The following is a 14,679-nucleotide window of genomic DNA, read 5'->3' as shown; positions in this document are numbered from 1 at the left end:
TGAACGTTGCAACTGGACAACTTGATTAGCAATGAATTGCCTTGCTGCTTCAAGGCCTGGCTGCTTCCTGCCTGGGGGAGTCCTTTGTTGGGAGGTGTTAGCTGGCCCTAATTATTTCCTGTCTGGAATTCTTCTGTTTTTGACTGTTGTTCTTTATTTACTGTCCTGATTTGAGAGGTTTTTTAAAATACTGGTAGCCAGTTTTTATTCATGTACATGGTTTCATCCATTCTGTTGAAATTGTCCACCTGCTTGTGGATTCCAGAGGCTTCTCTGTGTCGTCTGACTTGGTGGTTGTGAGAGTGGTCCAGCATTTCTGTGTTTTCAGTTAATATCCTGTGTCCAGGTTGGTTCATCAGCTGCTCTTGTGTGGCTGACTTCTTTAGTTGAGTCAGTCTGTAGAGTCTTTCATGTTCCTTGATTCTTGTTTGGACAATGCTGCTGCGTTTTGTGATCCCTGTGTAGACTTGTTCACCGATGCATGGTATATGGTAGACTCCTGCAGAGGTGAGAGGATCCCTCTCTGACTGTTGCCAAACCCATTGGGACCCCAACATTGAGCTAAATGGACCCCATTTGGGGCTGGGACCCATAGTTTATGAAACTCTGGGACGAAGCTGAGGCTTTATTATCATTTCCTCTGTTTTCTCCAGTTGGCAGCTTCAGTTCATTTCGTCGGAATTCAGGGGCCAGTTGCCCAAACCGTTTGCCAAGGGACCCATGGCCACACGCATCATTCCGACAGAGATGAATGACCAAAACCAGGAGGAACCTTCCAGATACGTAAGTGGCGCTGCCCTTTTTGAAATGCATGTTGCCCATGCCTTTCTATGGCTATTTGATGAACAGTAATAATCTCTGTGTCCCTTTAGAGCAGAGCGATGCTCAGCCCTTGGGAGTGTGGCTCCCAGATCCTCCCAAACTTGTAAACACACAGTTTTGGAGTGATTTAGCCCAACATAGTTGCCACCCCTTCCTCCCAAAAAGCCAGAAATAATGTCAGGCAGAAATAATATTGCATCGCCTCCATCTCGGAGAGTCTGGGAGGAAATGGTTCATATCCCTCCGCATTGCTTACCCCTTGCTTCTGAGCAATATCTAAGAGAGGGAATATAGTCATTTTTGGCTAATAGAACATTCTTCCTGCTCTAAAAACTAGTTCTGCTGCAGATGCATTGGCTCTTCGTGTTTCTAGAAAATGTTATGGGATGCAAAAGAGGAGGAACAGAGAAATGTTTAGCAATAAGGCTGCTGAAACTGAAGAGGGCAAGCATAATAAGGTGTAATAATTTGGGCTAGGATCAGTGTTGGCCATAGAAACCCATTGAGCGACCCTGGGGAGGTCTCACTCTCTCAGCCTCTGAGGAAGACAATGGTGGCCAACCTTTGTGAGCAAAAGAAAATTTATTTACTTATTTACAGTATTTATATTCCACCCTTCTTTCTCACCCCGAAGGGGACTCAGGGCGGATTACAATGAACACATATATGGCAAACATTCAATGCCAACAGACAAACAACATACATTAGACAGACTCAGAGGCATTTTTAACATTTTTCCAGCTTCACGATTCCGGCCACAGGGGGAGCTGTTGCTTCACCGTCCAGTAGTGGCTGTACTTCCTCATTCCTTTCCTCGTGTTTTGCTGGCAGTTTTATGGTGTTGTAAATTAGCCTCCCACATAAAGCGTCCCTAAATTTCCCTAATTGACAGGTGCAACTGTCTTTCGGGGCTGCATAGGTCAACAGCAAGCCGGGACCCGACCCAGGCTTCGAACTCATGACCTCTCGGTCAGTAGTGATTTATAGCAGCTGGTTACTAGCCAGCTGCGCCACAGCCCAGCCCCTTCAGTAAGCTTTCCCAGGGTCTTAATAAGTTGGAAATATCTTGAAGGCACAATTTGCAAGGCCTGTTTTGTACCTGGAAAGCGCCAACCTGGATAGTGTGCTCATCCTCTCTGAAAGGAGAAGAAACCTGTCGCAAAACACGACCTCTTTCTTTGCAGTTCGACATTTCCAAATGCCATTACCTGGTGGATTTAGATACCCCGACCGAAGCGCCCCGGGAGCCGAGGTACGCGGCTAACAAAGAGGAGTGGACGACGATCGCCTACAAGCCCTTCCTGGACAGTTCGAGGTGAGAGACATGGAGGGCATATTTGTGTTTCGTTGCACTATTGAGTACTTTTGGTGAGCCGCTCCAAGAACCTTCAGGGAGAAGATGGCAGGATACAAATCAAGCTTTATTATTGATTATTATAGGGCATAGAGTCATGGGAGCCCAAAGCAGCCATATTGTCATGGTCTGAACCGTCCTTTTTGCAGCTTCCCAACAGTAAGGAGAAGAAGCCCTTGCTGGAAATGAAGGGCAGTTGGGATGGAGAGCAAAGGCATGAGAACAGCCATTGCACCCAATCTGAAACTCTATAGTTTTCAGATTGAGTCAAACTAAGAGCCCCATCTATCTTGTTGAGTTGCATGCAATAACTGTATTAGAGAAATGTTTTTCTTATTGTAATTTGTTTTTATAGGCTAGTGTTTTACATATGTATATTGTTTTTATATAATGTGAGCCGCTTTGGGTCCTGTTCAGGGAGAACAGCGGGACATAAATAAAGATTTATTATTATTATAGGCATGTGTGAGCTGTACCTAAGCCATTAGGCATGGGCCAACTTGGGCCCTCCATATAAACATATTATTATTATTATTATTATTGGCATGTGTGAGCTGTACCAAAGCCATTAGGCATGGGCCAACTTAGGCCCTCCATATAAAACATTTTATTATTATTATTATTATTGGCATGTATGAGCTGTACCTAAGCTAATAGGCATGGGCCAACTTGGGCCCACCATATACAGATTTATTTATTATTATTATTATTATTATTATTATTATTATTATTATTATTATTATTATTGGCATGTATGAACTGTACCTAAGCCATTACGCATGGGCCAACTTGGGCCCACCATATACAGATTTATTATTATTATTATTATTATTATTATTATTATTATTGTCATGTATGAGCTGTGCCTAAGCCATTAGGCATGGGCCAACTTGGGCCCTCCATATAAACATTTTATTATTATTATTATTACTATTATTATTGGCATGTATGAGCTGTGCCTAAGCCATTAGGCATGGGCCAACTTGGGCCCTCCATATACAGATTTATTATTATTATTATTATTATTATTATTATTGTCATGTATGATCTGTGCCTAAGCCATTAGGCATGGGCCAACTTGGGCCCTCCATATACAGAATTATTATTATTATTATCATTATGTACAAGGGGATTTTTGTGTCTGAGGTATTCACGAGCGCTGCCTGTGATCCACTTCCCAAAGTTTGCGACGGCGTTGTCGTCTGGCTCATCAAAAGCGTTGTTTTCCACCATCGTCTGCACTCCCCCACACAGGATTGAAAAATACTTTTAAAAGGGAAGAGCGAGAGCAGCGATTGAGAATGATTACCTTTTTCCCCCTCAAAATGTATATGTAATTGCTGAGCGCGTGGGCGGATGGGAAGCGGCACTGTGAGAATTTCCCAGAAGAGGGTGAAATGCATGTGTTCCTAAGAGACGTAAATTCTGTGCTTGAAATTAGTTGTGTCACTGATTGAGCAAACTTGGGCCCTCCAGGTGTTTTGGACTGCAACTCCCACCATTCCTAACAGCCTCAGGCCCCTTCCTTTTCCCCCTCAGCCGCTTAAGCGGCTGAGGGGGAAAAGGAAAGGGCCTGAGGCTGTTAGGAATGGTGGGAGTTGCAGTCCAAAACATTTGGAGGAAAATCCCAAGTTTGTCCATGCCCGATCTACACTACAATCAATGCACTTAGGCACTGCTTAAACAACTAAGGCTCAAGGTGGTGGAATGATGGGAGTTGTAGTTTGATACTGCTTTGAGCCTTCAACTGAACGGTGCGGCGGCTCAGCAAACTACAAATCCCATGGAGTTTTGGGAGGTTGGAAGCCATCGCTGAGAAGGCTTTTGGGATATGCAGTCCTCTCTCAACCTCAGGCTGCATGGACAGTGTTGTCGAAGACTTTCATGGCCAGGTTGCTTTGAGTTTTCTTCATGTCCCAAAAGCATCCTTTCCTGAGGCCGTAGGCAGACAGGCCTCGAAGCTGCAAGGCTATTTGATGCTAATCAAGCTGGCCAATTGCAACATTATTTATTTACTATTTATTTATTAGCGACGTTTATATGGCGGGAGTTGCAGTCCAAAACACCTGGAGGGCCAAAGTTTGCTCCTTGCTAGGAGATGCATAGTTGTTTATGTGTGTTTTCTTTCCTTATATTGCATTTCTCCTTTGATAATAATAATAATAACAACAACAATAATAATAACAACAACAACAACAACTTTTTTCTTTTATCCCATCCCATCTCCTTGCAAGGAGATGCACATTTGTTGGTACAGTAGAGTCTCACTTATCCAAGCCTCGCTTATCCAAGCCTCTGGATTATCCAAGCCATTTTTGTAGTCAGTGTTTTCAATATACTGTGATATTTTGGTGCTAAATTCGTAAATACAGTAATTACAACCTAACATTACTGCGTATTAAACTACTTTTTCTGTCAAATTTGTTGTATAGCATGATGTTTTGCTGCTTAATTTGTAAAATCATAACCTAATTTGATGTTTAATAGGCTTTTCCTTAATCTCTCCTTATTATCCAAGATATTTGCTTATCCAAGCTTCTGCCAGCCCGTTTAGCTTGGATAAGTGAGACTCTGCTGTAGTTGCCAATTGCATGTATTGAAATAAGAGAAGGCCCAAAAGACTTCCTACTAAAGAGATACCAAAGCTCTCCAATAATAGAAGCACCAAGAGAAGGCATTTCTCCTTCTCCATGCTCCTGCTTGGAGATGCACATCTGCGAGGGCGACCCGTAGTCGTAGTAATAGTAATAGTAATAGTAATAATAATAATAATAATAATAATAATAATAATATTTTATTTTTCTATCCCGTCCCATCTCCCCAAGGGGACTCGGGGCGGCTTACAAAGGGACCGTGCCCAAACAATATAAAAATACAACAGTAAAAACTAATCCAAACACAGCAATAAATACATCGAGAAAAAGCAACCCATGGCGGTTGCAAGGTCACTCCTGATGGGTGAGAAGGGCGGGGTAGAAGTGGTGTAATAAACAACGCTTGTGTTTTCACTACTTGCACTTTTGACCCAGTTTCTTTTGGAGCCAACCCAAGATTTTATCATTTATTTGTTGTATGTGATCTTTTATGATTTGTTTTATTGCTTTGTTTTCATATTGTCTGATGTCTGGGCTTGGCCTCATGTAAGCCACCCCGAGTCCCTTCGGGGAGATGGAGCGGGGTATAAAAATAAAATTATTATTATTATTATTATTATTATTATTATTATTATTATTATTATTACACAGCAAACAAGATAGACATGCTGGACTTCACATCACAAAATCACAAGTCGAACTCTTCCCACTGTGTGATATATTTTTGGATGATGCATTCAGATCCCAGTAGGGTAGCCTTTTGCAGTTTGCAGATCGTGATTTTGTCAATGTCTATTGTTTCCAAATGCCGGCTGAGATCTTTTGGCACGGCACCCAGTGTGCCCATCACCACCGGGACCACCTGCACTGGTTTCTGCCAGAGTCTTTGAAGTTCAGTCTTGAGGTCCTGAGAGCGGCTGAGTTTTTCCTGTTGTTTTTCGTCAATGCGACTGTCACCTGGGATGGCGACATCAATGATCCAAACCTTTTTCTTTTCCACAACTGTGATGTCTGGTGTGTTGTGTTCCAGAACTTTCTCAGTCTGGATTCAGAAGTCCCACAGTATCTTTGCTGCTCATTCTCCAATACTTTTGCAGGTTTGTGATCCCACCAGTTCTTTGCTGCTGGGAGGTGGTACTGGAGGCATAAGTTCCAATGAATCATTTGGGCCATAGAGTTGTGCCTCTGTTTGTAGTCTGTCTGTGCGATTTTCTTATAGCAGCTGAGGATATGATCAATGGTTTCGTCGGTTTCCTTGCACAGTCTGCATTTTGGGTCATCAGCTGATTATTATTATTACTGTTGTTATTATTATTATTATTATTATTATTATTCACCTTTTGTGAACCCTTTCTCGGCCCCGCAGGTCTTCGAAGCTGTTCCGGGCCTTCTACGTCCCCTTCCTCTCCGACCAGCACACCACCTTCGTGAACTACACCATCCTCAAGCCCCGGCGGTTGAAGCAAGGCAGGAAGAAGGCCGGCGGTGGCTAGAGCCTGGGGAAAAAAGAGATCGAGCGAACGACACGAACAAGACAGGTTTCTTTCTCCCCACCGTCCTTTTTGTCCAGCGTGGCTTGGCGCTCTCAAGAGGAGAGACAACCACCACGGTTGTGAAGGGTTCCCGTTGTTGGATGGCTGGATGGGTGGTCTGCAGAGAGACCAAGGGTGGGTTGGGTTTGATAAAACTATTCCGAACCCTCTCCTGGGATTACGCAAGCAGCAGACCCGCCTGTTGCTTTCCTTGTTGGATAGTCAACAGAGGACTTGCCTTGACGAAAAGGACTACTCGACAAGGCAGTAAGTAGGCATCTCCGCAGTTTCTTCCTCCTCCGTTGAAACTTTTCCCGCCTGTCTTGGAAGGGGTGGGTGCATTTGTTTGTGTGTTTTCCTTCCTTAAATTATTCTACTTGGAGAGGACTGCAGCATCGGGCACCTCCAGGTTTCAAAACAAACTGACTTGCACTTTTTAGAAAACATTCATGGAGAGAGAAAACGTTTTCCCAAGACTTCCGTTGTCGTTGTCGTCGGCTTTTGCCAAAAAAACGAGGGGGTTGTTTCATTTTAAATAGGTATTGTTTTATTTTTTTACTCCTATCCAGTCTGGGTCCATTAGGGAAACAATATTGACATTGTTTTTGTCGAAGGCTGTCATGGCCGGAATCACTGGGTTGCTGTGAGTTTTCCGGGCTGTCTGGCCATATTCCAGAAGCATTATTTCCTGACGTTTTGCCCTCATCTATGGCAGACATCCTCAGAGGTTGTGAGGTCTGTTGGGATGCTTGTGTAAAGAGATCCTACACCATGTTGTTGAAGGCTTTCATGGCCGGAATCACTGGGTTGCTGTGAGTTTTCCGGACTGTCTGGCCATATTCCAGAAGCATCATTTCCTGACGTTTTGCCCTCATCTATGGCAGACATCCTCAGAGGTTGTGAGGTCTGTTGGGATGCTTGTGTAAAGAGATCCTACACCATGTTGTTGAAGGCTGTCATGGCCGGAATCACTGGGTTGCTGTGGGTTTTCCGGGCTGTCTGGCCATATTCCAGAAGCATCATTTCCTGACGTTTTGCCCTCATCTATGGCAGACATCCTCAGAGGTTGTGAGGTCTGTTGGGATGCTTGTGTAAAGAGATCCTACACCATGTTGTTGAAGGCTGTCATGGCCGGAATCACTGGGTTGCTGTGAGTTTTCTGGGTTGTCTGGCCATGTTCCATAAGTATTTTTTCCTCACATTTCTCCAGAGAAGCCATTGAAAATGCTTTGTCTTGTATAGGCATTGAATACTTGCCATAGGTTTGGAAACCGCCCTGAGTCCCTTTGGGGAGATAGGGCAGTATATACTATAAATAAAAAACTCACAGCAACCCAATCCTGACATTGTAAACGATGGATAAAGGAGAGCTTTCTCTCACCCACCCTTCACTGTCCTCTGTTGTGTGCAGTCTGTACTTGATTAAAAACAAGACTTTGACTTTGCAGACACACTTTTTTTGGGGAAAGGAGAGGATGAGAGGAAGGGCTGAGTCAAGTCAGAAGAATTAACTAATTCAGGCATGGGCCAACTTGGCCCCTCCAGGTGTTTTGGACTCCAACTCCCACCATTCCTAACAGCCTCGGGCCCCTTCCTTTTCCTCCCCAGCCGCTTAAGCGGCTGGGGAGGAAAAGGAAAGGGCCCGAGGCTGTTAGGAATGGTGGGAGTTGGAGTCCAAAACACCTGGAGGGAGACCCCACGTTGGCCCAGGTGTCCAAGGGATGACTTCATGAGTTCTTGGTCGGGCCCGAGGCTCCTCCATGATGACATGATGGCAACAGTCTTGGACAGCAACGGCTCCCAAAGTGACCCATTTAAGGTGGAATCGGGTGTCAAGCAGGGATGTGTTATTGCCCCTAACCTTATTTTCCATCTTCATCGCTATGATACTTCACCTTGTTGATGGGAAGCTTCCCACCGGAGTGGAAATCATGGCAAGCTATTTAACCTCAACAGACTGAGAGCCAAAACCAAGGTCACCACAACATCTGTTATAGAACTCCAATATGCTGATGACAACGTAGTCTGTGCGCATTCAGAAGAAGACCTACAAGCCACTCTAAACACCTTCGCAGAAGCATACGAGAAGCTCGGCCTCTCACTGAACATCGAGAAAACCAAAGTGCTCTTCCAACAGGCACCAGCTAATCCTTTTGCAAACTTAACGGTGTAACATTAGAAAACGTTGACCATTTCCGCTCCCTTGGCAGCCACCTCTCCACAAAAGTCAACATCGACACTGAAATACAACACCGCCTGAGCTCTGCGAGTGCAGCATTTTTCCAAATGAAGCAGAGAGTGTTTGATGACCGGGACATCCGTAGAGAGACCAAGGTGCTTGTTTACAAAGCCATTGTCCTCCCAACCCTGCTCTACGCCTGCGAAACGTGGATGGTCTACAGATGACACTGAAATACAGCACCGCCTGAGCTCTGCGAGTGCAGCATTTTTCCGAATGAAGCAGAGAGTGTTTGATGACTGGGACATCTGTAGAGAGACCAAGGTGCTTGTTTACAAAGCCATTCCCCTCCCAACCCTGCTCTACGCCTGCGAAACGTGGACGGTCTACAGACGTCACACCAAATCTGGAGTGTTTCCATCAGCGTTGCCTCAGGAAAATCCTGCAAATCTCTTGGGAAGACAGGCGGACAAATGTCAGCATGCTGGAAGAAGCAAAGACCACCAGCATTGAAGCGATGCTCCTACTCCATCAACTCCGCTGGACTGGCCACGTTGTCCGAATGCCCAAAGATCACCATCTCCCAAAGCAGCTACTCTACTCCAAACTCAAGAATGGGAAATGGAATATTGGTGGGCAGGAAAAGAGATTTAAAGATGGACTCAGAAAATGTGGCATAGACACTGAGAACTGGGAAGCCCTGGCCCTTGAGCGCTCTAATTGGAGGTCAGCTGTGACCAGCAGTGCTGTGGAGTTCGAAGAGGTACGAACAGAGGGCTTAAGGGAGAAACGTGCCAAGAGGAAGGAGCGTCAAACTAACCCCGACCGTCTGGAAACCGATGTCCTCACTGCGGGAGAATATGCGGATCAAGAATAGGTCTCTTCAGCCACCTAAGAACACACACCCAAGACACCAAGGATGGAAGACAATCGTCGAGCTACGAGGGATCGCCTAAGTAAGTAATGTTAGGGATGGTGGGAGTTGGAGTCCAAAACACCTGGAGGGAGAGCCCATGCTTCTTTTTCCCCCTCAGCCGCTTCATTCATCCGCTGGCACTTTAATCCCTTGCATTTTCAGAGGAAGGCAAGCCGCTCAAGGACAGGAGTTGCCTTTCGGTTGCTGCTCAGAAGACAATGGAAGCCTTGCCACACAATGCTGAGTCTCCTTTCAGAAGAATCTCTGCATTTGGAGGTCAATACTGCCCATCCATCTGCTCACCGCACAGGAGGAACCCGGCGGGCCTTTGTCCGTGTGCAGCCCGGCGCTTTGAGAGTCACGACATCCCCGGCCGGTTTATGCAACGCCGCATGAATCATGCCGTCAACAAGCTCAGGGACTATTATTAGACCGGGAAACTGCTGCCTCAAGACAAGATTGGCTTATAAATATCGGTTATTTTTTGTCACAGCGCTTGACAGAAGGGGAGAGCGGAGAGGAAAAGAGGCAGTCGGATCCATGGGACTCCTTCAGCTGGAAGCCGCCAACCTTCTGGGCCTTGTCTCTTGCCAGTATTGGTCCACATCTGTTTTGCAACGCAGAACTGACCTTTTATCTCGTGGGCATAGTTTGCGATGAACGCAGTTCCGAAGCCTGGCTGTATCAGATTAATTCCCTGATAACGGAGCCAAGATTTTTTGTCTCTCCAAGTGACCCTTAAGGTAAAGGTTAGGATCCCAGCATAACTATTGTTGTTGTTATTATTATTATTATTATTATTATTATTATTATTATTATTATTAACACCCTTTGGTACACATTAGATGTCACAGGGAAGCACTCCTCTCTCAGACTCCGCTTAGGTTCCCAGAGTAACTATTGTTATTAATATTAACACCCATTAGTACACATCAGATATCATGGGTGAAGCACTCCTCTCTCAGACTCAGCTTAGGTTCTCAGCATAACTATTGTTATTAATATTATTATTATTAACACCATTGGTACACATCAGATGTCATGGGTGAAGCACTCCTCTCTCAGACTCAGCTTAGGGTCCCAGCATAACTATTGTTGTTGTTGTTGTTGTTATTATTATTATTATTATTATTATTAACACCATTGGTACACATCAGATGTCATGGGGAAGCACTCCTCTCTCAGACTCAGCTTAGGGTCCCAGAGTAACTATTGTTATTAATATTAATAATATTATTATAAACACCCTTTGGTACACATCAGATGTCATGGGGAAGCACTCCTCAGACTCAGCATAGGATACCAGCATAACTATTATTATTTATATTATTATTTATATTATTATTATTATTATTATTATTATTATTATTATTATTATTATTATTAACACCCTTTGGTACACATCAGATGTCATGGGTAAGCACTCCTCTCCCAGACTCAGCTTAGGATCCCAGCATAACTATTGTTATTAATATTAATATTATTACTATTAACACTCTTTGGTACACATCAGATGTCATGGGGAAGCACTCCTCTCTCAGACTCAGCTTAGGGTCCCAGAGTAACTATTGTTATTAATATTAATAATATTATTATAAACACCCTTTGGTACACATCAGATGTCATGGGGAAGCACTCCTCAGACTCAGCATAGGATACCAGCATAACTATTATTATTTATATTATTATTTATATTATTATTATTGTTATTATTATTAACACCCTTTGGTACACATCAGATGTCATGTGAAAGCAAAGCAGACCTCTGTTGGTACCTGCTTATTGTTACAAAGCCTGAAACAAAAGGAAATAGAAGCAAGCACGTCACTGTGCAGCTTTCTCTTTCGTGTCGCCTTTTGTTTCATCCGAAAATGGCATCTTGCGTTTCGTGCATCCTGATGGACAATACTAAATAGATAGGTGAATGAAACAGATGAAAAAAATACCATGCACATCTCTATTGCTTACTATCTGGTTGCGACGTCTACATCATCATAATTATTAATACAATACAAAAGAGACTCAAAGCGACTTCTGCACAGCCCTTGAAGGTACAGGAGCCCTCCTTGCCAGTGTTGATCTTGGAAAGCTTTGTCTGATTGGTGACGCTTCTCCTCCTTTGGCTTCTCCAAACCCACCATTTAGTTGGCCTGAGCTTCTGGACAAAGAGGCAGGATTCTGCCAAGAAAGACGCATGTTTCAAGCACCCAAAGAGGCCGGTCTGTTTCCTGCTCGCAGACGAGAGGACTTGACCTCAGGCAGCCTCTTCTGTGTGTCAACAGAAACCCTTGCGTCACCGCACTGCGCCTTGTGACCGAGAGGAATGCGGCCGTGGAGCTTCTCCCATTGATTCCGGGTTGGTTTTGGCTTCGGCCCAGGGATTTGTTTTCTTTTCAAATTCTCAGCCGAGGAGCAAGCAGAGCCAAGGTCCTGGTAGCCCACGTGAAAATGGAATCAAACCAATTGGGATTTTAAAAAAAATGTTCTTCTAAATTTATAAATTGGAAATGACATATTGGATTGGATTAGCTGTCTGCATGAGATCAAGTTCTACACATAATAAAGCAAAGTGAGATACAGGCTGACAAATGGGAAGAATACTAGTATAATTGATCAGTATATGTTTATTGAGTCCTAATTAGGTTTCAGGAGAAGTTCAACTTCATTTCTCTTTCAGAAAGAATCCTGTTTTGCCTCAGGGAGCACTAGAATGTATTCAAAGAGACCTGAGTCAGTTTGAGAGAATAAGCATCCCAATCAAGAATATATCTAAATTTTGTAAAAGCTGATTGACGTTTTCTTCATACAGTTAAAATGAACTGCTTTGGCTTTCCTGCTTTCTTGCGGTATGAAACGGGCCATTTCATCTTCCATGGGTGCACCGGTTTTGGGAACAAAGAAGCTCCACTATTTCCAGAATTGCTAGATTTTTCAGAAATCTCACCCCAAGCATTGACTTTTTTTGGGAAGACCCTGAATGTTACCTCTTCATTTGAAAATCATTTACAACAAATCACCCATTGTTATTATTGTTGGTTGTTATTATGCCTTAAAATGTCAAGAGTTCTTTGCTATCCACCAATAATTATTGCACATCCAATCCTTCTTTACTTCCCTGCTCTCTTATCCATCTTCATTCTTCTGATCGTCCTTTCAAAACAAAGCAAAATGAATGACAACAGATGCAAGTATAGCAAAAGGAAAGGACAAAATAGCCCACCCTTTGCTTCACCTCTCAAGCAACTATGGGGCCAGAACCCAAACTTTTTAGTTTTGTCACAAAACGAACTCTCAGCCAAGTCTCATTGGCCAGAGATCAAAAAGAAATGTGCTTGTTTTTCGAGAAAAATATTAACAAAACCCAGCACGGGAGGTTTTGGACTTTGAACTGGAGCAAGAATAAATAAATAGCTGATAAAGGGAAGTGGGGTTGGGAGGAAAAGGGCTTTGAAGGGCAACGGGTGGGCAGAACAGGAGGAACAGGGAGAGGCTGAAAACATGACTGGGTATGTTCATTCATCATCATATTTTGCAAAAGAAAGAATCCCAGCACTCAAAAAAATAAATCCTTTGAATCCCTTGCTTTGTTTTCAAGGAATGGCACGGATGCAACATCAGAAATGGAAAAAAAGAACCCGGGGAAAAGTCCTGGCCAAGGCGGGATGGACGTAAAAGGCCTGAGATGGGCTCTTTCAGAGGAAAGATCTGTAAAGTTGATTTGACTTCTTTGAGGAAGGCAGGAAAAGAAGGAAGGAAGGAAAGCAGAAAGGAGGGAAGGCAGGCAGGCAATGTTTGCTTTGAGTGTGTATTTTCCCGAAATTTGAAATAAACGGAGAGGAAAGCAGGAAGGACCGTTTCCTCGGCAACTGCTGATGTCAATGTGAATCTGGCAGGATGCAGCGGCTGCGCATGGCATCTTGGATCCAGCTGCAAAAGAGGAAAGGAAGACCGGCTGGATGTTCTGATTCCGTGGCCACAGGGAAGCCAGCACAAGGCTCCCTCTTGAAATATCAGCTCCAGAGTTATAACTTATTCCCATTTTACAGGCAAAACACTGAGGCCTGCCTTACAAGGTTGTTGTTAAGCTTCTCTGGGCCAATAGACTGAACATTTCAGTTGCTCGGTGTCAGTGTTGTGGCCGTGACTGAGAGTGCATTTCCACCACAGAATTACAGCAGTTTTTGGCACCACTTGGCTCAATGCTATTTTTTTTCCGTGTCAGGAGCAACTTGAGAAACTATTTCTTCCAGTGTGAGAGAATTGGCCATCTGCAAGAACATTGCCCAGGGGACATTGTTTGGATGTTTTATTATCCTTGTGGGAGGCTTCTCTCATGTCCCCACATAGAAAGCTGCAGCCGACAGACAGGGCTCATCCACACTCCCGAAATTCAAACCGGCAACCTTCAGGTCAGCAACCCATCCTTCAGGTCAGCAGTCTTGCCAGCACAATGCTATGGGATGCTAGGAGTTATAGTTTCATAATGTCCTTCACCTTCTCTGCGCCAGTGTTGGTGCATTGCAAAATTACAATTCCAGGGATCCCATTGCATTCATCCATGGCATGCCTTTTACAGTATGGATGCACCTGCTTCCACTGGAGAGTTAACATAAAAGCCGGACCAGTTTCTTTGGCTTCCTGTCTGTGCCCAGCTGAAGATGGATTCATGCTGCTGAGCAAGAAGAGAAAGAGAGAGCGAGAAAGCCATGCATTATTCAGCCTCGTCAAAGCCGTTGCTGGAATCGTAATGAGACAGAGAAGTCCGCCGTTGCCTCTCGCTCAAGGTGACCGCAGGCCAAGGGACGGCGAAGCTTTGGCATCCGCACCACGAGGCAGCCGCCTCGTGTCTCCTTGGAGCCGTTGCCATGCTGACACATCTGCCTAGGTGATTGCCACTTGTTGGACTTCCATTGGGAGAGAAATCGGTCCAAGAAAAGGGCAGGAAGAGGAAGGGAGATGGGTGACTTAACCCTCCCTCGCAAAAGCAATTTGTGGGACACAAATGGGACAAAACACATCAAGCCTCGCCTCTCCCAAGAAGCCAAGACGGCTCAACTGAAGCCATCATACCTTGGCCATGCCACAAAAAGGCTGCATTCTAATAGACTTATTCAATAAAAGCCATGTGTATGCAAGACCTCAGCGGAGCTGTGGACAATGAGGATTCGGAGGTCTCTGATTCACCAGAAAAAAGTCAGCCTGAATTGCAAGTTGTGGCCATCAAACAGCATAGTATTTTGGTTAGAAACTTTTGGGAGGCGTGCAGCAAAGATGCTTCTGAG

General features: G+C 44.4%; 1 protein-coding gene across 1 annotated transcript in view; it reads left to right on the top strand.

Moving 5' to 3' along the window:
* LOC100554974 (ALG9 alpha-1,2-mannosyltransferase) overlaps nt 1-7,742 on the top strand; it is a 33,129-nt gene extending 25,387 nt beyond the window's left edge. The window contains exons 19-21 of the mRNA XM_062961233.1: nt 654-783; nt 2,007-2,137; nt 6,137-7,742. Coding sequence (XP_062817303.1) covers nt 654-783; nt 2,007-2,137; nt 6,137-6,263 — 388 coding nt within the window. The 3' untranslated portion in view covers nt 6,264-7,742. The remainder of the gene's footprint in view (nt 1-653; nt 784-2,006; nt 2,138-6,136) is intronic.
* Nucleotides 7,743-14,679: the final 6,937 nt, after the last annotated feature.

This window comes from Anolis carolinensis, unplaced genomic scaffold (assembly GCF_035594765.1).
Source record: "Anolis carolinensis isolate JA03-04 unplaced genomic scaffold, rAnoCar3.1.pri scaffold_8, whole genome shotgun sequence".
Lineage (NCBI taxonomy): Eukaryota > Metazoa > Chordata > Lepidosauria > Squamata > Dactyloidae > Anolis > Anolis carolinensis.
The sequence above is the reverse complement of the archived record's forward strand: the minus strand, read 5'-3'. Positions and strand labels throughout refer to the sequence as shown.